The sequence below is a fragment of the Aquila chrysaetos genome, chromosome 16 (genome assembly GCF_900496995.4).
Source record: "Aquila chrysaetos chrysaetos chromosome 16, bAquChr1.4, whole genome shotgun sequence".
NCBI lineage: Eukaryota > Metazoa > Chordata > Aves > Accipitriformes > Accipitridae > Aquila > Aquila chrysaetos.
This window is the reverse complement of record NC_044019.1, coordinates 12525498-12553346: the sequence shown is the minus strand read 5'-3', so window position 1 is coordinate 12553346 and position 27849 is coordinate 12525498. Positions and strand designations below refer to the sequence as shown.

The 27849-nt window shown below is 51.7% G+C and overlaps 2 protein-coding genes across 3 annotated transcripts in view; one reads left to right on the top strand and one right to left on the bottom strand.

Annotated features, from left to right (window-relative positions):
- TSPAN32 (tetraspanin 32) overlaps positions 1–12198 on the bottom strand; it is a 33902-nt gene extending 21704 nt beyond the window's left edge. Inside the window, exons 1-5 of one of the 2 annotated variants that reach the window (XM_041128954.1) lie at positions 12054–12198; positions 10183–10770; positions 9882–9996; positions 8471–8568; positions 367–441 (exon numbers count right to left, since the gene is read on the bottom strand). In XM_041128954.1, the coding sequence (XP_040984888.1) occupies positions 367–441; positions 8471–8568; positions 9882–9996; positions 10183–10206 (312 nt within the window). In that variant the 5' untranslated portion in view covers positions 10207–10770; positions 12054–12198. The remainder of the gene's footprint in view (positions 1–366; positions 442–8470; positions 8569–9881; positions 9997–10182; positions 10771–12053) is intronic. The other variant, XM_030038152.2, reaches the window with a different exon arrangement.
- A 7863-nt stretch (positions 12199–20061) lies between these two features.
- On the top strand, positions 20062–21632 carry ASCL2 (achaete-scute family bHLH transcription factor 2). Its single transcript, XM_030039149.1, has 2 exons — positions 20062–20710; positions 20819–21632. The coding sequence occupies exon 1, from the start codon at positions 20175–20177 to the stop codon at positions 20697–20699; it is 525 nt and encodes a 174-aa protein (XP_029895009.1). The 5' UTR covers positions 20062–20174; the 3' UTR covers positions 20700–20710; positions 20819–21632.
- The last annotated feature ends 6217 nt before the right edge of the window (positions 21633–27849 follow it).

The following is a 27849-nucleotide window of genomic DNA, read 5'->3' as shown; positions in this document are numbered from 1 at the left end:
AATGACTTTTCGAAAGTCGAGCATCTCATTTAAACCAAACCAAACCAAACCAAAACACCCCCTGCAAAAAAATCCCAAAGCTATTTAAAACGAGTCTTGCATTTTGTTTTCCCTTCAGGACAAAGCATTTGCCCTGCATGCGGGTTTCCATGGCTTCTCCCTTCAGATGACCCCACTGGAGAGGCAGCTGATGAAGGCAGCCCTGTTCTTGCAAAGGACGGATGTGACAGGGCATGCATCTGATAGACCTCAGCATGGATGGCTTAATTACCACCAGATGTCCCTTTTATGGGAGAAAATAGTTACTACAAAAAAAATCTCTCTCTGACGAGACGCTGGTGGTATTTCCTAGCAGCCAATGCTTACCTCTGTGCTGTGCATGTATCTCCAGCAGGCAGCTGGGATCAATCCGCAGAAAGCCAGAGCAAAACAGAAAAATCCCTGAGGATAAAGAGGAAAAATACCATCAGTTACAGCATGGGGAGAAAAATATCCATTTGAAAACACCGTCGGGACGTATTTAATACGCTCATTTGAGCAAGTTTAGTTGAAGTTAGAGCTAAACATCACCTTCTTTTAATATCCCTCATAATGCTTAAATACTTAAAAGAAATTAGGTGGATAATAATGTGATTCTTTGTCAGGAGCCCTCTAATTACACTGTGGCCATTCGAAGAGGTTGACCAAAAAAGCACCAGGCTTCCTGTGGAGCAGTTAACCTATTCTGCCCAAATTCCCCTTGGGGGGGGGGAAGGAGAGAAAAATGTTGTATTTACAGTATGCTCCTCTTCTGTAGCAGGACCGTGCCCCAGAATAGCATCTCCTTACTAATGGGATTCAATCCCCTGCATTTAAAACTTGGCTATCAGTTTCAAAGAGGGGAAAACCCACACAGTCCATAAAGAAGCAAGTAACCAGGATGGAGAGCAACCTGCTCTGGAAAAGGAGCTGGACTTTACTCTGTTAGCAAGGCAGCAGCTGTACGGCCAAGCTGCCTTCCTTAAATCAGCACCATCCTAGTTAGACAAAAGGACAACAGAAATATAATCAAGGCCAGCAACTGACCCTGAAGTGTCTAAACAATAATGGCAACGACGCAGGAGGCGGCTTGACTTTTGTCTTCTTCCCTAGGCTTGGAGAGCTGGAAGTTACATCCGTTGTCTCTTTGTTTGAACAAATCTGGTCCAAAAAAACCCCCTGATATAAACAGCGCTTGCCTGTTGTGACAGCTGGACCAAAGGATCTTGTTCACATAAAAAAAAAAAATTTTAAAAAGGAAGAAAAAAAGTGCCTGTAAAGCATTTGAAGGCCAAACAGGCTCATCAAATATGAATCCACAGCTTAGGCTTGGAATGGCAAAAGATGATGAATAAGCACCAGTGGAAAATCATTGCACTTACAAGTTTTTCCGTGAAACTGTCCCTCCTCCAATGTGAAGTTACGTAGCAGGGGAAAATTACCCAATGGACTGCAGTTTATTTTATGTTTCTAATTTTTTTCTGAGAGTGTTTTAGTAGTATGATCTAGCTGAAATCACTTAAAAAAGATTAAAACTTTCATGAAAGTTTACCAAATTCAAGCGTAAGGAGAGGAAGAAGAGCATTGCTGCTACCAATTCTGCTTCACCAAAAAATTTTGCTTAAAAAGTATGGGTTGAAAAAAAAAAAAAGCTCCAAACTCCTCCATATGCAGCAAGAAAGGAAAATGTATTACTTCAAATCCTAGAAATGAACGTGAACATGCTAATAAACTGCCTTTTGCTGGTTCTTGTCCATCTGCTGCCTGCTGTGTTTCTCTGCTCACAGCAGGATGATGCCCTGCCCAGGGTCTTTGCTCTGGGAACAAGACTGCCATTGGCATTTCACCACTTTTTCAGGGCTGCCTTGTTTCAGGCTCTGCATCAGACGCTGGGGAAAACCCTGGTATGGCTCTTACGAAAACCCTTAAATTATATATGTCTAGTCTCTCCTTTTCTTTTATTTTTTTGGCAGCTGCCTGGCCATATAGGTGGTGAGATCACTCGCTGCCTTGCCAGGAGCTGAAATGGGATAACAGAAGACCCTAAAGGAGATGAGAAGGTCTGATCAAATGCTGACATGACAAGGGGGATACAAGTAGCGAAGATGGGGAAGAGCACGCAGGGTGCGATGCCATGGACCAAAGCACAGCACAACCGAGCCTGAACGCAGCCGGGGTGGGGGGTTCAACCCCTGCAGGTATGGAATAAATTGGCAGGGGGAGGAGGTGAGGTTACACGGACATTTCGGGTTGCTCCTCACTAGGACCAGACCCTGCATTTTGTACCTCCTCCAACAACTTCCCCCTCCAAACAAACAGCATAACAAAGTCAACCTTTCCACCAAAATCAAGCTCAAAGACAAGAAAAAAAGAGAAAATTATGGCAGATGACAAAACCAGCACTGATAACAATGTGAACGCTCTTCCACGCATCGTTCCAGTAAGGGTTTAATTGAGAGGACTCACCATGAACCTGGAGAGTGAGAACAACAGCGTGCCAGCGGCACCACCCAGATTTCCCCCCCCCCCCGCTCTCCCTTCCTTCCCCCACCAGCTCCAGCACTTACAACATCTCTCTGGGGCCAGATACCCCAGCAGATTAAAATCCTCCTTCTCATCTTCCCTTCCTTGGCTCCACCCCACACCTCAGTCCTTCACCTCCAGCATCAGCTCTCCCTTTATTTCTGTCTAGCTTCTCTGGGAATACCGAGACGCGGCCCCTCGGGAAGCTCCCCCTCCATCCAGCCGGTGCAGAGCAATTACACGGCTCCGAGAACATCTTATAAATGAATTATAGGCTGCTTTTTCCCTTCTCAGCCAAAAGGTTTTTGGAAGAGCAACTTTCTAATTACATTAGAAGACATTTGGAGGAAAAAAGAAAAAGGCAACGCGTAGTTTGCATACAAAATGTGGAAGGGTCGAGGCTGGTTCACCATCTCCCAGACCCATGGAGCTCCTCGGAGCTGGCTGCCGGCTGCTGCCTGCTTCCTTTGCAGGAGGCAGCCACACCAGCCCTGCGGAGGGCTGTCACCGGCCAGACATCAATTACTCTTTTATGAATGACCTTGTTTCCATCCTTGCTGCAAGGAACAATTTGTCTTCAAGAGACTTGGCAGAATCTGCAGAAACAGTGTCTTGTCTGTTGGCTGGTGTATATTTTAATTCACCGTTCTGATGCTTCCCCTTCAGTTAAGGGGGTCTGCCTCGGACGAGGGAGGGATCCTTTAGCTCGGACTGGGTTCGGTAGCTCTGCCAAACCCCTATGCTCCCAGGAGAGGAACCCACCTGTCCCCTGCTCAACTCCAGCTGCTTTTTGGTGCTGCTGTGGCCAGTGCAAGGGCCAGCTCCCTGCCAGACCTCACAGCCCGGGGCGGGAAGGGGGGAGCTAATTTCATAGAATCATAGAATCATTTGGGTTGGAAAAGACCCTTAAGATCATCGAGTCCAACCGTAAACCTAACACTGCCAAGTCCACCACTAAACGATGTCCCTAAGCACCACAACTACGCGTCTTTTAAATACCCCCAGGGATGGTGACTCAACCGCTTCCGTGGGCAGCCTGTTGCAGTGCTTGATAACCCTTTCGGTAAAGAAATTTTTCCTAATATCCAATCTAAACCTCCCCTGGTGCAACTTGAGGCTTTTTCCTCTTGTCCTATTGCTTGTTACTTGGGAGAAGAGACTGACCCCCAGCTCGCTGCAACCTCCTTTCAGGCAGTTGTAGAGAGTGATAAGTCTCCCCTCAGCCTCCTTTTCTCCAGACTAAACAACCCCAGTTCCCTCAGCCGCTCCTCTTAAGTCTTGTTGACACTGTGCTTTCAAATTTTATATAAATGATTCTACAGACATCATTATATCATGCTCCATAAAGCAACTTAGAGGTGTTGGTATAAAAAGATAAACCTGGTAACTAACCTACTCAGTTTAAAAAAAAAAAAAAATTAAAAAACCCAACCAAAAAATCTATCACAGACTGAATTTACTGAATTTCAAACTGAGGGGAAGGTTTGGTGTTTGGGGTTTGGTTTTTTTTTGCTGTTAACTTCACTGAAGAAAGGATTTTACCCATCATCTTTAAGCAGTTTCCCCCCCTCCTGTTCAAAGACTGAAATTACTTAATTTCTAAGTAAGTTGCTCTAAGGATGCAGTTCACCTTTTATGACAGTTATACTTGTGTGATTCACAGAGAAATCACAATGCATCTGTCAGATTGCATTCCTCCCTCCCTGACCCAGTTCATGTAAAAGCACACAATGTCTTTGCCTTTCCACATAGCAAACACGAGCCAGTGATCTCAGTCCGAAGGAGGAATCCGTCCTTGGCTCCAGCTGAGCACACCGGCTTGGCCCATGCCTGCTCCCCAAGGAGCACCGGCGCAGGGATGCCTCGCTCGGGAGTGCTGCACAACGAAGGAGAGCACGGGAGACAGATTCATTGCGAAAGCGAGATGCTGAAGTACGCTGCGGTGTTATCAAGGACCCTCTGCACACTTGCCTACAATGATCCACCTGGGAACAGTAAAGCAAACAGCCTGTGCTGCACGCTGGCCCTACTGGCACATCACTCTCGGTGAAAAACTGGGTTATATCAGGCATTCACTAAGGCTTTTTTACCACAGAAATTGTTTGGAACGGGTGCTTGGAACAGCTGCTCCATCCTGAACACAAATTTTGCTCTACTCAAGTGTTTTTTAGGCTGGAAAGTTCAGGTGTAAGAATTTCAGCTGGGATATTCTGGTTGGCATGTTTCTCCCTCCTTTTTTTTCTGTCCCCTCTCTCTGTCTGACCAGATAACAGCACACGGTGCCTTAAACCCCACCGGAGCCAGAGTCTTTCCTTCGTAAAAGCAGTGCAAGCAAAACTGCAGTTTTCCTTCCTTCTCCTCCCTTTCAATAGCGACGTGGCCTTCAGGGGCTGTGAGAACTGCAGGATGTTTACATTCAGGACCGACTGTATGACGGACCACGGATCACCAAAAAGCAGGGTTTGCCAGAACTGGAGGACAGTCAATAAACCTGTCACTACTCTCCCTGTTTAAGAGGAGCTTTGGGGATAATAGTCCAGGATTTTAGAACATAATTTTTTATCCTTAAGTTCTGAGTTACTCTCTAGAAACCAGCTTCCTCGCAAGGATCATTGGATGCACAGTAGCGTCTGTCCGGTCTGGTGATGCTGCTAATGCAGCTACAAGACGAGCTCCTGAGATACATGTGCTTTAAGCAATTTGACCTGTTCTGGTTTCTAACCACTGTGTACCCATTATTGTAATTAGGACTGCACAGTAAGGCCTGCAAAGACTGAGACCCCTCCTCTGTATACACACAAAGCTCCAGATAGCCAGGCAGGGTGAGCATTTATAATTTAAATAGAAAAAAAAAAAAAAAAAAGCCAGTAGGGAAACTGAGGCACGAGAAGGAGATGGGATCCACCCAAGAGGTCAGTGACCAGGGCAGTGCTCCTCTAAGCCTGTCTGCATCCTGGCTAGCATTTCCCCAGGGTAGCTGGTTTACCAGGCGGCATTTGCAGTGGATTAGCCACATTGATGCAGACAGCTCTCCGAGCATGGCTCGGTTGCCTATAGAGCCACAGATGTCAGGCACCAATACTCTGGTGTCTTCCCTGTTTGATTAAAGAGTGAATTAAATGGTCTTCTAAACAAGACACACGCTTTGCAGGAGAGGAGAAGTCCTTTAAAATCAATAGCGGGGAAAGTGAAAAATCCTCTCTATTAACAAGTGGAAAAAAGCTACAAGCGCGGGGGGGGGGGGGGGGGGGGGTGCTGAACACTTCTGCTAGCTACAGCCCAGCGGGGATCAGGACGTGACACGGACACCGAGTTTCGGAGCCCCACAGGGCTGAACCCCACTCCCGCCTGCGATGACATGTTGTGGGTTGGACTAGACGATCTTTGGCGTCCCTTCCAACCCCAATTATTCTATGGCTCTACGACTTCTCACCGCAGCCGTCGGGGGCTGCCTCTCCCTGCCTGCATTTCTTGCTTGCAGATCGGAGATCCAGCAGGACCCTCGGGAGGGGGTAGGAACTGGTGAGAACACAAGCAGCGGGCTGGCCCTTGCTGGAAGATCCTGACAGGTAGAGCGGGGAGGGCGGGCAATTTATAGGAACAAGCAAAGCTCCCCGATGTGATTTAAGATGCCGGTGAGCTGCCCGACCCAAGAGAAGCAGAGCAGAAGGTTGCCGGTGACCGGCTCCGGGCTGCTTCCCAGCTTCCCCCCGGTGTGGTGAGGGTGGCTGCTCCCTCCCCCAGCGCCTTTCCCCTGCACCTCCCGCTGCCGAGCGCCCGGGCCCGGCGGGGCGGGGAGCGGGGACCCGGCGGGGGGCGGAGAGGGGGACCCGGCGGGGCGGGGAGCCGGGGCTCGGCGGGGCGGGGAGCGGGGCCCGGCGGGGCGGGGAGCGGGGACCCGGCGGGGGGGGGGAGGGCGGGTGGAGGGGGAGCGGGGCTCGGGGGGCGGGGGCTCGGCGGGCGGGGAGGGGGGAGCGGGCGGGGAGCGGGGGGGGGGCGGGGGGGAGCGGGGGCTCGGCGGGCCCGCGGCCCCCTCCAGCGGCGGAGGCGCGGCCGGGCAGGGCCGGGCCGGCGCGGCGGCCCCTCGGTGGGCTGCGAGCTGTGCCCCTCTGCCCTCGCAGCCTGCCCGGCGGGCCCCGTGCCGCTCCGCTGCCGGAGGGGGCGGAAAGGGAGCTCAGAGGCACGCAAGGGGCACGGCGCTCTCTCCCGCTGAGAGCAGCGCGGGAGGCCTCGTTGCCACGGCCGCGGGGGAAGGCACCTCGCACCCTTCCTCCTCGTCCCGCAAGGCGGTGGTACCCTGTCTTCGCTGCAACGGTAGCATCAGAGAGCCGAAAGGAAGACGGCCGCCTCCCCCAGAGGCCCCAAACCGTGAATCGCTAAAGCAAAGCGAACGGGGCTCGCTGGGAGCCGCAAAGGTCAAGAGCTGGTTTGGGGTTTGTGCCAGCCGGAGGTTCCTGCGGTGGCCGGGGCTTGGCCGTGTTACACCAAACCAGCCGGGCTGGGGGAGTCGATGGGTGGCGAGAGGAAAGGACCTGCCGGTCCTCTCCCCCCGGCGAGGGGAAGGGAGAGCGGCGGCCGGTGGCCCTCGGAGCGGGACAGCAACTCTGGAGTTTGCTGGGTATGTTTTTTCTTTAACTATCCCTTCAGCAAATGGCTGTAATTTTCACAGCCTGTTTTACCTAGCGGCACGTCCCAAACCATAGTGCACAGAGAGTGAGGCAACCAAATAAACATTATCAGAAGTTCAGCTATATTTTCAGGCAGCCGTGACAATCTCCACTAGTCTGTACATACCCATTTGTTGGTTTAGATGCAGTAATTGCAGGCGCACCTTAAAGTATACTTCAGCAAAAGAGGGGATTTATACATACTCTGCTAGCAGTATTCATGGGAACTGTGTCACCCGGGCCCCTTTGAGCATCTTAGAGGAAGACTGCTTATTGAAAAGGTGAAAACATTCGCTTCAGTAGCTGCTTTGCACTAAGTTTTAAGGTGTCACCTTCTCATTTCTGCCATTGGTATAATTTTCCCCAATTACATCGATCACATAAATCTCTTTAAAGCTAGTTCACATATGACAGCAACGCAGCTGTGAACAGCTATGAACAGCTTCATGCACAGCAACCTACCTGTTAACTCCTGCCCCTCACATAGCATGGGCAAACATGCAGTGAGCAGTGCTTTTCTGCTCATCCCTCCAGCCCGAGGCTGGACGCTGCTCCGCTCAGACTAAGCCCTGCGTGCAGGCTGTGTTTTTAAATGGAGCAGAGCTCACAGTCCAGTTTACTAATGCTGGCATGGTCCAGGCCCAAACAGGCATTTCACTGTGGGTGATGGAGAGGCGAAAGATGGCATTTCAGCTCCTGTACTACCCCTCCACCTTCTCCTTGGAGGCTAAAACTGAGGGCCCGGCCCAAAGCCCCCATGCCTGCTGCCATGCTTTGTACACCCCACACCACCACTGCAGTGGATGTTTGCAGCGGGGTGGGAAGGAGGGGAGGTAGCTTTGCTGTCACAAGTTAGAGGAACAACATGGGACTTGAATTCTTGCTCAAAATTGCACTGCTAACGTTTCCCCATGCAAACCACGTGTTGTCTTGGTGAGAAAAAATACGCTGGGAATCGTCATCACTGCAATTGCTTTGGCAGGTAAGCACCTCCCTTTGACCCTGCTCCGAAAGCAGTGCAGACAGCACCCTGGCAAAAGAAACAAGGTGCAGAAGGATGCAGTCCTCAGCTGGAGGAGATCTGCAGGGTCATGCCTTTTACAAAAATGTCCCCTTGCAGCACAGGGTGGAGCAACCGGACATCCTTCCCCAGGCGTGCATGCTCCCGGGCACAAGGCAAAACAGCCCCCAGCACCGCATTTTAAGGGTACCAGCCCAAGGTTACAAAAAGCCCCTCCCAGCCAGGCCCTCCCGACACGTACCATGGCGGTGAGGCACTGCGATTCCCGCACCGTGGCGGCAGAGCTCAGCAGGGCTGCGAGGATCAGGGTCATGCTGAGGCAGATCCCAAAGTAGAAAGCTGGAAGGAAGTCAGACATGGGAGCTGCGGTCAGACACCAAGACTTTAGGGCAAACAGAGGCCTGGTCTGATGCTTTCACCCACAGAAGGGCCAAAAAGTGCATTTTGGAGAGCTGGTCCAAGAGAACCAGGTTGCAGAACTCAAAATGTTTTATAATTTGTTCAGTACCCCCCATCTGCCTATGCTTTGCTCATCCGGCGGGGCTGTAAACCTCCAAGCGGTTCCCACAGTGCCAGCAGAGTGAAGCACCCTAAAAGAGTGGCAGTCCACCCGACAGACCGCAAGCTGTCAATTATTTTGGCACTTAGATAAGGACCCCCCCGAACGGGGGGGTGCTGATGCACAGCAGCTGTCCCACGGCCCCTGTCAGCAGTTTGTGCGACGCTAATCTGGTGCAACACTCGCCCTCCGGTTTCCTCCTCGCTAAGGCAGGGTCACAGCCGGTACCCCGGGGCAGGGCTCGGGGACCACAGTGCCGCGAAGGGCTTTGCAACCCTCACTCAGGGCTAACCGTGCAAAGCGTTCATGCTTGCAAGCAAAGCAAGTGGAAGCATCGCTCTAGAGGGGTGGCCGGGGAAGGGAGAGCCTGCAAGGCTGGATTGAGTGCCAATCTATATAGCCCCTGGTGTGTGTAGGAAAGGAGGAGGGCTATACCTTAGCTTTGCACTAACATAGTGTCTACACCTGAAATTGAGAACCAGGATCTAGAAAGGGCAAGAACATGTTTAAGTCCAGAATATAGCTTGGGAGAAGCAGCAGATGCGAGCAGAGTATTTTAGTATCTGGGTTGTTCTCATCTCTTTGCTCTAGCCTTGTACCCGAGACTCAGTTTATATTTCTGCCTTGTGTAGGGGAAAAAAGCCCCCGCATTTCCTCCCAAACCAGGTATTTCCATGCCTTTCTCCCCCCAGCCTCAATTTTCTATGCTTTGCTTCAACTCTTCTAACAGTGCCCCTCCCCACACTCCCAGGGCCCTTCCAGCCCCGCTGCGCTTTTAGGTCCGTCTGTGGCCGAGTTCCCCCCGAGCTTTCACCGCACCACAGGGGAAGGATGGGGATGTGGTGAATAGAGGGACAGGAACAAACACAGCAGCACCTGAACACCCTGGGCTCCCACAGCACCCTTTGGTGCCAGGCGTGCGGATCTGATACAGAAAAAAAGTGCCTGTGGGACTGTGTTAGTCCTAATGCCTCCTCCAAAAGCCAGCCCCTGCCTCCTCCTGTGATACCTCTGCATTTCCTTCAATTGCCGTAGGGGATTTTGCAGCTCCTGGGTTCACCAAAGGTCTCACTGGGATGCGACCGTGACGTACCTGCGTGGTGGATGACCCTGTAGGAGTTGCTCTCCAGGGAGATGTTGCTGATGAGGGTGAAATGGAGCCCGTAGTGGGTGACTGTGCTCAGCGTGGCAATGGACAACCCCAGCAGCTGGAAAAGAAAGTTTTTAGAAAGGGATTTACAACACAGCAGCTCCTGCTGAGCGCACACGAAGCTTTGAGGCGTATCTGGATACTCCTGAGCCCCACGCAGATGCAGACAGACTGATCATTCGAAGACTGCTGCATGTACCCCAAAATGCACATAAAAGGACAAACCCCAGACACTTAAACATACTAAAGCTCTTTTTCTCTCTTGCATGAGTGCTGTGACACCGCACAGCCCGCAGTCTCGTGGCCAGTGTCCGTGGATGAAAATCCCACCATGTGAAGAAAACCCAGAGGATCAATGCTCTTGCAGCACACCCGTCCAGTCCCACCCCGCTCTGCGGAGTATGCACGTGCAGTTACGAGGGCTGCCGGCTTCAGTAGTGGTTTCGGGCAGGGATGATGTTCTCTGCTTTGCTCTTTGGAATTCTAGTCCCATTGCCTGCTATTGGCTATATTTCCTGTTGTAGAGTGCAAAGAGCTGAGTCTTATATTACTTTAAGTGACCCGTGCTGGTTTCTGTCTCTGCAGCATGCTGCTAGGCCATCTGTGTTTCTGAACCATCCCTGAGAGCCCTGGTATGCCTAAGGGATGGGGTGACGACCAGCACGTTACCCTCCGTGTTGCCCAGAGCAAGTCCAGGTGATGGAAAGGGAACATTTCTGATGGCACCTGGCTCTAGGGCAGGGCTCCTAGCAGCATGACTGGTGGCAAAGCTGGGACGGAGGCACCAACAGCGGGACAGTTAAAAAACAGTTCCAACTCTAGTGTGATGAACCTGGAAAATACAAGATGTGAGGCCACTCCTAGCTCCTAAGATAATGTTTCATCATTTTGTGCGTTTACAATATGGAAACACAAGGCAGCTATCCCTGTGTCAAATGTGACGGTCTGGTGTCAACAAAATCCCTACTGTATGACATTTTCTATTAGCTTTTGCTGGAGACTTAGTTTCAGAGACTAAATACATCCAAACTGTAGCATTTTCTCCTTATAAATAACCTAACTTGTGGCACCTACTGATCCTTCGTGCTGTGCATTACTGCATATCTCAACCCACACCCAGCAAAATGCTAAGTGCAACACTGGTTAGCTCAGATTTCTGAGAAACACCAGTCTAAAATCCTCCCAACAGCAATAACGTGAATCTAGCCATCCCCAGTGGCTGTGCCTTAACATCTCCTCTGAACATGTTTGGTACCAATCCTCCTCTGATTTCCACGAAATAACATAGTTTGTTATTTGGAAGAGAGAACAACGTATAGCCACTGCAGCCAATGGTCTTAAAATGTGAAATTTATAGTTTGTCCAAATTTCAACATGTGGCCCAAAATAAGATATTACCTTTAATTACACTCTTTCCAAGCCACCAACCCTCTTTGAACTAAATAGAGATTATTTTTTTTTTTTTAAGCTTGTAAGTTTTGATGAAGTGAAAAGGCAACAAGCACATGTAACTCGAAAAAATCCAGGAGAAGCATTCCCCAGTTTCCACCATTTCCCATCAGCTCTAACAGCAGATGTCAAGAAGCTCCCCTTGAATTTGCTTCAAAAGCTGATAAAAAGGATCCCTAGAATTGCTTTCGCGTTGTGGTGCGGATCCACAGGTCTCTCACATATACTTCCATCGAAGCCTTGCGGTTTCATATCCTCACTGATCCCACTTGCAGCCGACCACCCTCTCAGCAACAAGTGTGACTGCAGCAGGTCCATCCTCCCTCTTTTGCTCCAAGGAGACAGGAGCAAATATCTTTTTGCTGAAAACCACCCATTCTGCTGGCAGCAACTTTTCCTTTCTCCTTCAAGGCAGCTGCCGGGTTGCGAAAGAGCTGCAGCGGCGTGACAGCCCAGAGAAACCAGAAGTCTATCAGCGGGGCGAGGGCGATGTTTGCAGCCAGCGATAACCACCCAGGGCGCAACGATAACTCGGGCAGTTGGCTTTGCTTGCCCTCCGCCCGTGAAAAACAGAACGTGGGAAAACCCGACCCTCTCCACGTGGGGACGGGAAAGGCAAGGGTTCACCTCAATTCTGCAGAGATCCCCCCAAACCTGCCTGCTCACCATGACACAGAGGCTGGTCACCAGCAGCTGGCACTTGGTGGTCCTTATCCCGCACCTCAGTCCCATGGCTGCTTGTCCCCAGAGAGAGCTGGCGGTTGGTCCCTCCAGCTCTTGATAAAGCCTGGGTTTCCACCAAAGGGAGGCATGGCCACAGCAGGGCCTCTCGGGAAGTGTAGTCCCCACCACGTGCCGATGCACCTCCTCCTGCCCGCTTATTAAATCCCATTTAGAGCAGCCGCCTTCTGCCTGGGCTCTCGGTGGGCTGCCATCAGCTCCGACACGCAGCCAGCTGGGAAAGGAGGAAAGGCATACAGAAAACCAGCCTTCCATGGAGTTCAGAGCAAAGGTCCTTAAAAAAACTTTTGAAACTGCTCAAGATACAGTATCAAAATACCCTGGTTTTTGCTTTCACTGGGACGCAGTTTTGCTTAATGAACATTGTCACTAGCTTTTTTTTTTTTTAAATCTGCATAAATAGTGCCTTGGGGAAAAGTTTAGGAAAATGTTATTTAGAAAAAAATAACCTGCTGTTTAAAGAAGACATCAAAACCCCCAAACAGGTCTGCGTAAGAGTCTTCCCTCCCCATTTAAAAACCACCACATGGCAATAACCTTTGGCTGAGACTCTATTAAAACTTCTATTTGCAGACGAGGGAAAAAAAATCCTTTTGGTAGTACTTTATTCAGGAAGATGGCTATACATAAATATAAATCCCTGCTCAGGAGACCCTGACTGTCCACGGACATTTCGACTCTGTCCCTTCCCCTCTGAAGACCCATGGACTCACAGCTACAGAAGACTCAGGTGACTTCTGGTCTTCAGAACCAGCTGCCTGCTGGATGCATATTCCCCAAAAGTAAATTGCAAAGAAGCCTCAAGAACAATCTGGCCAAAGGGAGACTGAATGACTGGGGGCCTTAAGTTTCAGACCTAGACTGGTAGAAAAGAGCTGAAACAGAATAATGGAAAATAGTCACACTCCCCTCAGGTGGCAAAGCAAGCGGGGGAAAAGGTAAAACCATCCCACATCAGTAACTGTAGCTACAGGAAAATGACAAAGAAGGAGGAGGAGGGGAGTGAAAAAAGGAAGGAAGATGCATTTTGTAGAGCGAAGAGAAGCAAGAGAAAGTGAGTTGCACAAAGGCAGGGAAAAGCATGTCATGATCTTCTGACTACATCGCTAGCTTTCTTGTAAGCTTTCTTGCAAAACATCTCGATTGCAACTTCCAGAGACACCAATGAGAGCAGCCACAGCCATTTCTGAAAACAGGTGTCCCCCATGGCTTGTGGGTTCCTGCCCCGGTGGGGCTCCCTGACGCCCAGTGGAGACACTGGTGTACCTGTGTGCGCACAGAGACCTTCCTACTCCAGCCACCAGCTGGAAACCACCTGAGAAAGACCGACAGATGGACAGCAGGGAAGGAGAGTGGTGGTGAGAAGATTACAGAGAGAGGGCAACAGGCTGGGGAGGCAGCTGATGCCCAGCCACAAATGTCCAGGAGCAGGAACCAGACACCAGCCGCAGCAGTGCATCCCTGGGGACCGGAGTACAGCTGCAAGGTGACCACCACGGGCCGGGGGGGGAAAGTGCCTTATAAAACACTGTGGTGGAGTTAGGACTGCGTCCAAACGCAGAGCTGGTAGCACCCATCATTTCTTCTGGCGCTACGGGATAGATGGTTGTGTTGTCACCTGCATTTTCAAGGGGAATGACCACCAAAGGGGCACGGGTATAAAGGCAGCGGGGTTGGTCCACAGGTGGAGTTACAGGTTCAATCTGGAAGGGTTTCAAGAAGGTATGAAGCACAGCTCTGGGTGTAAAACCAGCTACAGAAGCCCGACCAAGAGCAACGGTGAGTTAGAAGCGAGGGTGCAGCCGTGGTGCACGCCATGAGCACACCTGGAGCCTGGCTCCCAGCAAAGGGACATGAGAACAACCGGGCTGCCCATCTTCCATTTTCCCCTAGACCCCACTTTCCTTCCCCAGCCCTAAAGGCACGCTACCGGAGACCTGTGCAAAGCCAGATCTCACACTAGAGGTCCCCACAGGCCAGCACAAACCCTTCCCGAAGGCCTGGGGGATTCAAGTGGGCTTTCTGAAGGGGATAGATGGGCAGTTCCCGTCCCAGTTCCCCAAAGGTCTCCTCTGTCCATGCAGGAGCCTCGCACCTCATTGCAGGACCACCTGAGAGGTCACAAAATCATCATCTACACCCCTTGGAGGTGCTCCTAGCCTTTCCACAAAAGATGCTCTACCTCCTTGTCTCCAGCCATAAAAACAGGCACCTTCACTACTTCAGCAAGCTCTCAAAGCAGGTCTGTAACTTTAAACACCTGGGTTTAAACAGATGTTCCCTCTGGTTTGGTTGCAAAAGCCTGTTCCTGGGTAGTTTGCCCAAGTCCTCCGATGCTTCAGATGCTTTCTCCCACCTCCAGCACTCGGCACTCTGCCTTTGTGCCTGCTCCCTCGATTACCTGCTCCAGTGCTGCGCTGGATTTGGGGGTGGAGGCATTTTCTGCTGTTTCTCTTTCCTCCATCTTACACTTTATCCCATATAGGTACGGCTGGAAAGATTTCTCTTTGGGGCAGAACACATGTGAATTTCTAACAGCAAAAAATAATAAAGAGCAAAAGAAGTTATTCCCTCCTCCCCCAAAGAAAGTCATTTGGCACATGCAAGGGCACTACCGAAGTGACCGCAGGGGGAGCATGCATGCTCATCTTAACCGTGGCCATCAAAAGGGGGTCTTCATAACACTTCGCTTTTTCCGGGATTAAATTCCCTTTGGGTGCCACATCATTGACGTACGCCTGCCTCAGCAGGTCTTTGCTCAGGGAGCCCTGGCGAGAAGCAGGGTGTCCCCCCAGCCCCCTCCCAGCGGGAAGAGAGGCAGGGCTGGAGGCATGCTGGGGAACCGTCCTTGCAGCCGGAGCGTGGGCTGGACGGCAGCATGGCTCTTCTGGCAAGACTCGGCCTCCTGCCCGCCCTGCCTGGTTTTGTCAGTTGGTCCCCTTTGCAAGAGCACAACTTATTGCTCCCAAACTGGTGCAAAACCCACAGCTGACCACAGCTCTCGCCTGCGGCTTCCTCCCTTATCTCTGGTTATCAGTGGGAGCGCGGAAAGAGGGTAGTGAGGCTAAAAATACCCTGGGGAGCCCAGATGCCCTCTTCCTCTAGCCTTGCGGCAGCTTGCAGCCTTCTGTTAGGCTGTGAAAATACATACTGGCATCCCCAGCTGCACAGGTGTCGGAAGGACACGCCACCTCGTCCAGAAGGAAAGGATTGATTTAAAAAAGGGAACAAAGCCAGATCATATTTTTTGCAGAGCTAGAAACCTCCAACCCTCTTCCGAGCTGGAGGGAAACGCTGCCCACACTGTCAGATGGACGTCCTAAAAGAGCTGGGGGATTCGATGTGTTAATGCTGCATGGGGTGAACTTGGAAGACTAAATATAAATGGAGGAGAAGAGGCTGAATTCGTGCTAGTGCTTTCTCACTGTCCACTTTTCTGGCTCTCGCTCCGTTGGTGCGGCTACCAGTCATGCAGCAGCAGCAGCCCAGCCCCAGCTGCCTGAACTCCAAGCCAGGCAACAGGTAAGAGACCCCCCGCCTTGGCTTTGGGGTGCTGCTGCTTGTGCTCCCGCAAAAGGATGGGCTGGAGGCAAGGGAGAGGAGGTTGCCTCGGGCGGGAAAACTACACCCATCGTCCAGGCAGGACACATCCGTGCCAGGTCCTTGCTGCCTCTTGGGAGCAGCCTCCTTTGCCGGCCCACGCCACCGTTAGGGAAAACACCTCTCTCCCCTCCGTGGTAGAAAAGAGCTCCAAATGTGGCAGATTTTCCAAGTGTCACTGGCTCGGCCCATTCGGTCCCTCAGCTACTACCCGTAACACGGCTATATTCACCCTGGAGCTCGCTCGTAAATAAAACATGCCCATATCAAACCATACTGAAGCTGTATGAATGACGGGGAGCCAGGGAGACCTCACAGCCCGTGTCTGCCTTCCCGGGCGCATCACAAGGATGCATTGTAAAGGCTGCTTAGCATTCATATAGCACATACGCACAATCAAAGCTAAAAATCAACTTTTAAACCCGGGGCTGTCTCTTTTCAAGAAGGGAAGGAGAGGAGAAAAGGGGGAGGTGCTGGGCTTTGCCAAGCTTCAGATGCACCATACAACTCCGCTGTGAATGGAAACAAGGCTGGCCGGAGGCTGCCTTGGAAGAAACAAAACCGGAGAGAAATCATAAAATCTCCAAAGGACTTTTTTATTTATTATTATTTCCAAAGTGTGTCTCAGAAATCCTCCAGTGATTCCTAGGCATTTTGAAATTAATTATAGGTGAGCAAAAAAAATGTCAGAAGAGTTATTAAAAAAAGTTCATCAAGCCCAGGAAAGATTACATTTGAAAAGAGCATAAGCTAAAGACAGGGAGTTCCCTTCAAAGAATAAACTCAAATAAATTTCTTTCCCCCCCAGGAGGTGAAACACCTGTACTTACAGCTCTAAAGCACACACCCCTACTTACACTAAACTCTTTTTTTCTTTTCCACATGGTATCTAATTGCAAACCGTAACTGCCCAGGAGCCAGCTATGCAAGCGATAGACCTGAAGACACAACTCTAGCCCTGCTCCCTCCAGCCCCGCTCCTAGCAAAACCAGCGCGAGCAGAGCCCAGCCCTGGCAAACGGGGATTCACCTGCTCCCCAAGGACGGGGCTGCTCGACTGCCCATCGCCATCGATTCCTGGCATTTGCCCTCTCGAGCCTTATTGCAACGGGACCTCTATTACTTTCCACTGAGGTCCAGAAAGTTGTGGCAAAAAAAATTAACAAGCTCGTATCAGCTGCCTGTAATGCATGGGTCATGGCAGCGTTTTGCTCTCACCTTTGGCAGGTGCAAGAAATAACACGCAGCAGCAGGGCTCGGAGGCCTTTCACTGCAGAGTTACCCTCTCTCGGAGCAGAGTTCGCCCACCTTGCACCACGCCGGCTGAAGGCACGCAGGCCTGCAAGGCGTCCACGCCAGCCATGTGTTGTAGCGCTTTTGCCTTAACCTGTGCCAGGAGAGGAGAATTTCTTCTCCCCACTGTCTGGGGACGGGTAGCACATGGCTGGATGCTCTCTCTCCCCAGATTACGATCAGGAAGTTGATTGTGAACACAGACAGTGTTTAATGATGTCTTGTTCTGCTGGATCTTACGCAGTCATTAACTTTATAAAGAGATTTCAAATAAGATTACATTGCTCAGAGTACGAGATGTACCTACCTTCCTTCAGACTATCGGGAAACCAGCTGTATCGTTAAGAAAGCTTAAGCAGTTGCTTTGTGCTGTGCCCAGGCACAGACCCGACAGCCACATCTGGCTGGAAACACGTGTCGCGATCAGCAGCCCTGAAGCCAATTTGGTTTTCCCTTGAGACTGGATTTACTGGTGTTCAAACTCTGCGTTATTAATGAAAAAAAATTCCCTGTAGTTATTTTTGTATGATAAAAATCCAGTTATTACTCTTGAGCGTGGCTCTTCAATACAGAAGGTTTTCTCTTGAAAAGCTTCAAGGACAGCAGCTTCCTCTTTCCTGTGAGAAAGGCTTGCATCAGAAGTTAAAGACGGGGTAATAAAAGAACCTCGATATTACTCCATTGCAGTAATGCCCTTTCTGCCTGAGCCACTATTGCGAATGGGCGCAAGGGAAGCCCCTGCGCCGGCCAAGACAGCTTTGCAGATGCTGAAGACAAGTGCCAGCATTACACGGCTTGAGCTGAGCAAGCGATCCTGTGACTGCTCGCGCACACAACCACGGTTATACGAGCAAGCAGCTCTCCTGCGCTTCCCAGGAACCCACCAGGCAAAACGCTCCCGCCTGCGCCGCACGCCGCGAGCTGCTGCTCCTCTTGGGCCAAACCCTTCAGAGGAGCCGCGCGGCCGCTCACGCTTGTTCCCCCAGGTCTACGGCACGGCCAAGAACCTCTCGAAAGCCACTGAATTTGGGTGCTAAGCCTCACGCGTGCTCCAGTGGGATTACCAGAAATGCGAAGCGCTCGCCGGCTCCTTCCTGTCACTTCCAGGAATTTCAGCCCAGCTGCCTGCGACGCTGCAGCGGGGCTCGCTCCTTCAACCCGCTGCCGTTGCAACTGACCCTCAGGAAAAATATTTCTCTTCCAACGCGGTGGAGTCTTGCTGCTCCCTAAATACCCCACGCAGGTAGAAAAAAGCCCCCTCCGTATTGCATGTAGAAATCGTAGGCGGCTCTTTGTATTACTCTTTTTGGCTTAGATACACCCTAGGAGCAGCACCGGAGCGGTTCAGGGTAACCAGGGGGGTGCAGATCCTTACCTCGATACCCAAATGGTGCTGCAGAGCCTCGCTGGCACCTATCTGTGCGGTGTCGGCTCTGCTGCGGGCACGCACGCATCCCTGCCACCAAGTTGCTGCCAGAGACACCGGCTTTGAGCATCTTCCTGAGAAGGGGTTATGTTCCCTGCCAAAAAACGAACCCCTCTCACTGAACTGCCTCAAACCTCCCTGCCTGCACGCCTCTGGGTGGAGGGAGACCCCGCAGAAGGCAATTAGCACTTCTCTTACTCTAATTAACAGCTGCTGCAAACCCTCAAGCGGATGAGCACCCTCCACCTCCTGCAGACGGTCACACCGAGGGGCTGCACCAGCCCCAGCCCGGCGACTGGCACAGGGGACAGGGCAGAAAGGGCCCGAGCCCACTCCACCGAGCCAGTGAAAGTGTCTGTCCGAGGCGTTTTAGCATCACGCTGTTTTGGTTTTTTGGTGTTTTTCTTTTTTTTTTTTAAAGGCTGGGCAGGAGCAAAGCCCCGCGGATGGCACATCTCGCAAGCTGAAGCCGAGAGCGGACCACCGCAGCCCCTGGGCAGCGGGTGCGTCAAGCACCCCCTCCACCCACCCTGTTTAGTTAGCAAAACACCCTGCAAGTTATTTCTCACCACAAGCTCCCAGGACGCCCAGAAGCAGCTCCTTTGCCCTTCCCATTAAATTCAGCTATCCGAAGGGGCCTTACCCCGCTGCTCTTTTCCCCCGGAGCTGGAAGCAAGGCTCGTTTGGTGGACAGCCAAGCGGGACTGCTTGCCACGGCAAAGGGAAGCCGAGGTGCAAAGCCCCGAGTCACAAAAGCTTTGCTTTTTTCTTCTCCTCCCCGCGCCTTTAGCCTTGAAATTCTCATTTAAGCCTGAAAAGTCGGCCTGCACAGAACGGCCTTTGTAAGATGACTCACGCAACTGCTATAAATTTTTACGATTTTTTTTTTTTTTGTACATGTAACAAAGCAGACTCCCGGTGCATCCCTTCGCTTTGCAAAACAAACACCAACCGGCAGCCAGGTGCCCGCACCGCTCCGACCCCGGTGTTTGGCGGCAGGGCTGCTCCCACCGGGAAACCTCCCGTGGACCGGGGGGGGGGGGCAGCCGCCTCCTCGCCGCTGTCACCCACCAGGTGCCCGGTTTTGGGGGGCGGGGGGGGACGGCCCATAAGACGGGACGGGACCCAGGGCTGGCGCCGGGAGCCCCGGCTGCTTGTGAGCGCCCGCGCCGGTGTGCCGGGGGGGGGGGGGCGGGGCGAGAGGGGAGCCCCTCCCCCCAGTAAGAATAAAAATTAAGATAGAATATTAAAAATAGAGAAATCGAAGCGGGGATTAAAGGAAAGAAGTTGCAAAAATGAGGGAGGGGAGCGCACCCCCCCGTTCCCGCGGGCGGGGCGGCCGCTGGGGTGGGGGTGGGGGGGGGTTGCCGGGGCCGGCGGCGCCACGCGCCGGGCGCGCGCGGGGGAGGGCGGGTTGGGGGGGGGGGCGCGGCGGCGGCGGGCGCGCGTGGCGCGGCGTGCGCGGCGCGTGCGGCCGGCGGGGGCTCGCGAGCGGCGGCGGCGGCGCGTTGATAAGGGCCGTCCGGCGGCGGCGCCCGCCGCAGAGGCGCGGAGCGGCGGCGGGAGAGGAAACACCCCCGCGCTGCCCACCCCCCTTTTCCTCCCACCCCCCCCCCCCCCGCCTTTGCATTCAGGCTTTCTTAAAGTTTTCTTTTAATTTTTTTTTATTTAATTTTTTTTTTTTTTTTTTGCGCGCTTTCCGCCAGCCGCCGCCGTGGCCGCCCGGCGATGAACGGCGGGGCCCTGCCGCCGCCGCCCCCCGCCGCCCCCCGCGGCCGCCGGCGGCCCGCCTCCCCCGAACTGCTACGCTGCAAGCGCCGCCTGGCCTTCGCCGCCCCGCTGTCGGGTACCGGCGCGGCGGCGGCGGCCGCCGTGGCCCGTCGTAACGAGCGGGAGCGCAACCGCGTCCGGCTGGTCAACCTGGGCTTCGCCGCCCTCCGCCAGCACGTCCCCCACGGCGCCGCCAGCAAGAAGATGAGCAAGGTGGAGACCCTCCGCTCCGCCGTCGAGTACATCCGCGCCTTGCAGCGGCTCCTCGACGAGCACGACGCCGCCGCCTTCCCCGACGCCCGCGGGCGGGCGGCCGTCGGGGAAGGCGGCGGCGGCGGCGGCGGTTACTCCTCCGCTTCGCCTTCCTTCGCCTCCTCCGTGCCCGGTTCGCCGTGCTCCTCCGAGGAGAGCGGCTACGACGCGGCGCTCAGCCCCGAGGAGCGGGAGCTGCTGGACTTCACCAGCTGGCTCGGGAGCTACTGACCCGGCGGGAGGTGAGGGGGGAACCGGGGGGGAGGCGGGGGCGCCGCTTCCCCCGTGCCCCGGCGCCCGGGGGGAGCGGGCCACGTACCCATCGGGGCTCTTTGCAAATCTCTCCGCAGCCGCGCTCAGCCCGCAGTTACCTCGGCGCCCTCGCTCGCCGCAGCAGCCAGCATCCCCCCCCGCCCCGCCAAAACGCTCACACAACCACCCCCCCACCCCGGCGGGACCCCACCGGCTGCTTTTCTCGCCGGGTTCACCCGTCGTCTTCGGGCTGTGGAAAGTGCAATGGTGTAAGTGACCGACGGGGCTCCGCTGCCTGCGCCGGGGCAGCGGCTCCACCGGGAGCTGCCGACGGAGAGGAGGCCCCCGAGAGCCCGCATCCCCCGCCACCGGCCGCTTTCTGGTGTTGCTTTGGAGGGGTGGGGGAAAAAAGAAACGAAAACCACTTGATGCTTCCTTGTTTCTGGAGGGGGAGGGAATTTTTTATCATGTCAGATTCTATTTTATATGTAACTTGAACTGCCTATGGGAACACTGGCGTATGAAGACTTATTTTTGTACGAAAAACCTTAAGAGAAAAGGGGTGAGGAGATGGTTCTATTTTTAGCAAGTCCTATTCCCTTGTTCTTGAACACTGCCAGCTAGAATGTTTCAGGAGCATACACGGTCTAGATAAAAAGGTGGGGTTTTTTTCTCTCCAAACACTTAGTAAAAGACTATAAAGTTATTTTGTGTCTTAACGTGGTGTCCGAGTTTGCCTGGTGTGAAGGTCCACTTCTCTGAAAACTGAAGTTGTTTTTTTTTTTAAAAAAAAAAATGTATTGAAGGCATTTTTGTATGCACTTGCTAGGATTTCTTAAGTTGTACATATGCAGTTTTTAAAAGAGTATCATATTTTATGTAAATTGACTTTATAAATAAAAATCTATTTATAAATGGCTTCAGGGCTCCAAGATGCATCTCTTTGGGCATTTCTGGCAAAGTAATTTCTGCCTGAGGGGGTGGGAGAGGGGCATAATGAGTGATACTGCAGAGAGGCAGTTCTCCTGGACCAGCTTTCACATGCAGAAGAGAATAAGGAGCAGCACAGCGTAACCTCCAGGCTTGCTTTTCTTCCCCATTCAAGTTTCATGAACTCAGCACTCGGTGCAAGTACTGCCGAGATGATGTAGGAAGAGGTACAGATGCATATAGGAGACAAGGCAGGTTCAGTGCTGGTAACTCCTTTTCTGGACATGCAGAAGGTGCTGCAGGCTGTGCTGCCCTTGCCTACAGTGATGGGATAGTCATGGGAAGGTAAGGAGGGAGTGGGTGTCTGAAGTTTGTCCTGGCGGCTACTCTCAGGAATTCAGTTGGGATGCCTTTATTCAGGGGAGCAGCATCTGTGAGAAGAGTCTTGTCATGCAACCACACATAACCAATAGTGTCCCACTCTGACCTACTCTAACTTCAGCTGCACATACATTTAGCTAAAGGCAGTAAGCAAACATGAATTGCTCCTTCGAATCCTAAGACTCCTAAGCTCTGTCCATTACTTTGGGCTCATGCTGAAGACCTGCTTCAGTGGAGGTGAGCCAGAGGTAAGACAGATTGCTGTGAAACAAAACTGATGATGGCATGAAAAACTCCAGCAGAGGCTGTTACTTCCCTTAAATAGCTCTAGTGAATGTTACTACTTGAGTACAGCAAAATGGGCTGGCCTATAGAACAGGCTGAGTGAACACAAAACAGAAAGGGTTATTACAATTGACCTACTTTACAGGGACTGTGCGTATAATCTCTCTGCTGCATTAGTACTGGGAAGGTAGAAGTTTTCAGGAGTACGATCATTCAGCAGTCCCAAATTTAATAATTGCAGTGGGTGCTCAGTAATCCAGATCTAGAAAAGTATTTCAGATACATGATTCCAATTGAAGAGAAAAAAAACAACCAAACAAAAAAAACAAACCCATGGGAAAATGCAGGCTCTAACAGCAAGTAGCATTTAGGAGCCTGCAAGGAAAAGCAATGGTTCTGGTGCTTCAAGTTTATTCCCCAATCAAAGTTGCTCTAATAAGCAGTCCTTTTGAAAGGCCCTGGGAATTCAAGCACTTAGTAAATTGCTTGCAAAGGTTTTGCCCTGTATGGTTCTTCAACAGCCCCACAGGTAGGAGTGAGAGCTGTGAGCTGACCTCAGTGTTAAGTGATCTGCTACACTTGGTAGCAGCAGGATAGGGCTGGGGGGGGGGGGGGGGGTGACACAGTACCTTTCCCCAGTTGGGGTTTAGGGGCTTCATCCTCACAGATGACCTCCAAAAACTCAGTCAGGCATAAACCCATGCAGATTCCCACATACTTATTCTCAGCCTAAAACAGCAGCATGCCATGTTTCCCAAGCAATTTACAAATCAGGACTGCTGCATTTATCTGCAGCAGTGTCCCATTATGGCAGAACACATTTGTTTAGAGAGTTTTACTACTGCTTGGCAGGGTGTTTGTTTTCCTTCCCTAGGAGCACTGATCATTTTCATATTTCCAAAAGCAATATTTGGCTCTCAGTCAGGTAACTCCCAGCATCATTACTAGGTTCATCAGATCACCCAAGATACAGTTGCAGCAACATTAAAGCAGCATCAGCTGTAACTGTATTGGCGAGAAATTAGCTGTGAACAGTTTTCACTTAAGCAATATTAATATTAGGGGAAAAAAAAAAAAAGAGCTTAGTCAGCGTCACAAATTACCTTAATGCTGTCAGCCAGTGTTTCAGTAGAAAAGGGGGAAGTCGGGAACATGCATTTAACTTTGAAAAAAAACCCCAAGGTGGTTATGAGTCTTCCAAACACTTGAGGGGAAAGAGGGTGCAGGGAGAAGGATATATGCTTGTTTTAGAAACACAGGATGGACAGAGGGACTTCTTTCTTCAAGCATGGCAACCACAAGTCACTAGCAGATTCTCAGACAGAATCATAGAATGGTTTGAGTTGGAAGGGACCTTGAAGATCATCTCGTTCCAACCCCCCTGCCATGGGCAGGGACACCTTCCACTAGACCAGGTTGCTCAAAGCCCCATCCAACCTGGCCTTGAACACTGCCAGGGATGGGGCATCCACAACCTCTCTGGGCAACCTGTTCCAGTGCCTCATCACCCTCACAGTAAAGAATTTTTTTCCTAATATCTAATCTACATCTACCCTCTTTCAGTGTAAAACCATTACCCCTCATCCTATCACTACACTCCTTGATAAAGAGTCTCTCCCCATCTTTCCTGTAGGTCCCCTTTAGGTACTGGAAGGCTGCTGTAAGGTCTCCCCGGAGCGTTCTCTTCTCCAGGCTGAACAACCCCAACTCTCTCAGCCTGTCTTCATAGGAGAGGTGCTCCAGCCCCCTGATCATCTTCATGGCCCTCCTCTGGACCCACACCAACAGGTCCATGACCTTCTTATGTTGGGGGCCCCAGAGCTGAAGGCAGTACTGCAGGCGGGGTCTCATGAGAGCAGAGTAGAAGAGGAGAATCACCTCCCTCAACCTGCTGGCCACACTTGTTTTGAGGTGGCCCAGAATGCTATTGGCTTTCTGGACTGCAAGCAGACATTGCTGGCTCATATTCAGTTTTTCATCCACTAATACCCCCAAGTCCTACTCCACAGGGCTGCTCTCAACCCACTGATCACCCAGCCTGTGTTTGTGCTTGGGATTGCCCTGACCCATGTGCAGGACCTTGCACTTGGCCTTGTTGAACTTCATGAGGTTCACACAGGCCCATGTCTCAAGCCTGTCAAGGTCCCTCTGGATGGTATCCCTTCCCTCCAGTGTGTTGACTGCACCACACAGCTTGGTGTCATTGGCAAACTTGCTGAGGGAGCAATCGATCCCACTGTCCATGTCACTGACAAAGATATTAAATAATTCTGGTCCCAATACCGACCCCTGAGGAACACCACTCATCACTGGTCTCCACTTGGACATTGAGCTGTTGACTGCAACTTTTTGAGTGTGACCATCCAGCCAATTCCTTATCCACTGAGTGGTCCATCTATCAAATCCATGTCTCTCCAATTTAGAGACAAGGATGTTGTGTGGGACAGTGTCAAATGCTTTACACAAGTCCAGGTAGATGATATCACTTGCTCTTCCTTTATCCACCAACACTGTAACCCTGTCATAGAAGGCCACCAAATTTGTTAGGCACAATTTGCCCTTAGTGAAGCCATGTTGGCTGTCACCAATCGCCTCCTTATTTTCCATGTGCCTTAGCATAGATTCCAGGATGATCCACTCTATGATCTTCCTGGACACAGAGGTGAGACTGACTGGCCTGTAGTTCCCCAGGTCTTCCTTTTTTCCCCTTTTTAAAAATGGGGGTTACGTTTCCCCTTTTCCAGTCACTGGGAACTTCCCCAGACTGCCACAACTTCTCAAATATGATGGATAGTGGCTTAGCCATTTCATCTGCCAGTTCCCTCAAGACCCACGGATGCATCTCATCAGGTCCCATGGACTTTTGCACCTTCAGGCTCCTTAGATGGTCTCAAACCTGATCTTCTCCTACAATGGGTGGTTCTTCATTGTCCCAGTCCCTGCCTTTGCCTTCTGTGATTTGGGTGGTGTGGCCAGAGCACTTGCCAGTGAAAACTGAGGCAAAAAAGTTGTTGAGTACCTCAGCCTTCTCCATGTCCCAGGTAACCAGGTCTCCCATTCCCTTCCGGACAGGGCCCACATTTTCCCTAGTTTTCCTTTTATCACCGATGTACCTATAGAAGATTTTCTTGTTGCCCTTGACATCCCCGGCCAGATTTAATTCTATCAGGGCTTTAGCTTTCCTGACCTGATCCCTGGCTGCTTGGACAATTTCTTTGTATTTCACCCAGGCTACCTGTCCTTGCTTCCACCGTCTGTAGGCTTCCTTTTTGTATTTGAGTTTGTCCCGGAGCTCCTTGTTCATCCACGCAGGCCTCCTGGTGTTTTTGCCTGCCGCCTTCTTTGTTGGGATGCGTTGTTCCTGAGCTTGGAGGAGGTGACCCTTGAACATTAACCAGCTTTGTTGGGCCCCTCTTCCTTCCGGCCTTTATCCCATGGTACTCTACCAAGCAGATCCCCAAAGAGGCCAAAGTCTGCTCTCCTGAAGTCCAGGGTAGTGAGCTTGCTGTGTGCACTCCTCGCTGCCCTAAGGATCTTGAACTCCACCATTTCATGGTCACTGCAGCCAAGGCTGCCCTTGAGCTTCACATTCCCCACCAGCCCCTCTTTGCTGGTGAGAACAAGGTCCAGAATAACACCTCTCCTCACTGGCTCCTCCATCACTTGAAGGAAGTTGTCATCAACACATTCCAGGAACCTTCTGGATTGCTTGTGCCGTGCTGTCTTGTCCCTCCAACAGGTATAGGGGTGGTTGAAGTCCCCCATGAGGACCAGGGCTTGTGAACATGAGGCTGCCCTTATCTACGTATAGAGGGCCTCACCCACTTGGTCCTTCTGGTCAGTCAGCCTGTAGCAGACCCCCACTATAATGTCACCTGTCCCTGCCCTCCCTTTAATCGTGACCCATAAGCTCTCAGTCAGCTCCTCATCCATCCCCAGGCAGAGCTCCATGCACTCCAGCTGGTCATTGACATAGAGGGTGACACCCCCTCCTCACATCCCCTGCCTGTCCTTCCTAACGACCCTGTATCCTTCCATTCCAACACTCCAGTCACAGGAGCCATCCCACCACGTCTCCATGATACCAATAAGACCATAGCCCTGCAGGCGTGTGCACGCCTCTAACTTCTCTTGTTTATTCCCCATGCTACGTGCATTTGCATAGAGGCATTTAAGTTGGGCCCTTGATGAAGCTGACTTACTGGCTGGAGTGGCTGGAATTCCTCTGTGCTGCTCTTCAGGTGCTCTCCTGCTGACCTGTGATCCCCCTCCAGGCTCTGGGCATCTATTGCTGGCACTGGCATCAAACTGGTGGGAGTGGGATGGATTGAGGTTCCCTGCCCCAGCAACTTTAGTTTAAAGCCCTCTTCACCAGTTTGGCAAGCCCATGACTGAAGATGCTGCAGAAAGATGACAGATGGACCCCACCAGCCTCCAGTAGATCAAGCTGACCAAAGAGGCTACACCAGAAAAAAGGGTATTGAATCATTCTGCCCTTCTAAGAAAGCATTAGGGAGGATGCAAGGTAGGTTCTTTGGCAGTTACCAAGACAGCAGGTACCTTCAGCCAGCCTGGCTCATTCCTGTTCTCTTCAGCAGCCACCCAAAGACTCCTTGGACAAAGTTGAGAAGACTCCTGAGTCTAAAAGCTCACACCTAGACCTCTCTGCTCCATTATGCAAAATAGTGCCAGAGCAAAGACTTGGAGATGAAAGCCCTCTGACCATGAGAGTCCCCTGTAAGCAGCAAGATCTGCCTTCTCAGCCAGGTGCTTCCCCTGCCTGCAGGGGCCACCTCGACCTTCAGTGAGTGTCTGGGTTAGCTGCCATCAACGAAGGGCTGCCATGGGGGTTTCCAGAAAGCCTGGGTGCCTGCCTAAACTGCTACCTGAAACACTTGTGGCAGGGATGGGGAATGTCTGATGAGCACATCATTTATCTTTAGATGTATAGCTAGAAATTCAGTGCCTAAAATGGAAACTCCAGCTCCCCAGGAAGACAGAAACCCAGCCCTAAGGTACAGGGCCACAGGAGAGTCAGATTCAGGCAGAATAAATATGCTGAGGAATTCTGAGAATTAAGGAAAAAAAAAAAAAAAAAAAGAGAGAGAGAGAAAAGAAAAAAGGCAGCAGCAAGCCAAGGGCCCCAGGAGGCACAGGCTTGTCAATGTACAGCTACAAAACACACTTCTATAAGACTTTCATATCTACATCCACCAACAGGTTCCCATTTTCCTGAGCAGCATTTCACAGGTCACAGACATGTCTAATGAAGCAGAAACATATTGCAGGATAGTGTCAGGATTAGCTGCACCCCCCCCGCCTCCTTGGGCTGAAAGAACCCTTCAATTTTCAACCACGGTCCCTTCTTTTGGCATTTTGAGTTGCTCAAGCTGAAGCTTTTCTTGTTATGCAAAGCACATAAAGCCCAGCACATGGTAAAAATTGTTCCTTGCAATGAACCATGCATTATTACACCGTAGTGTTTAAATGATGCTGTCACCCCTCATGGGCAACCTCAGGTTCAGCTCCATGG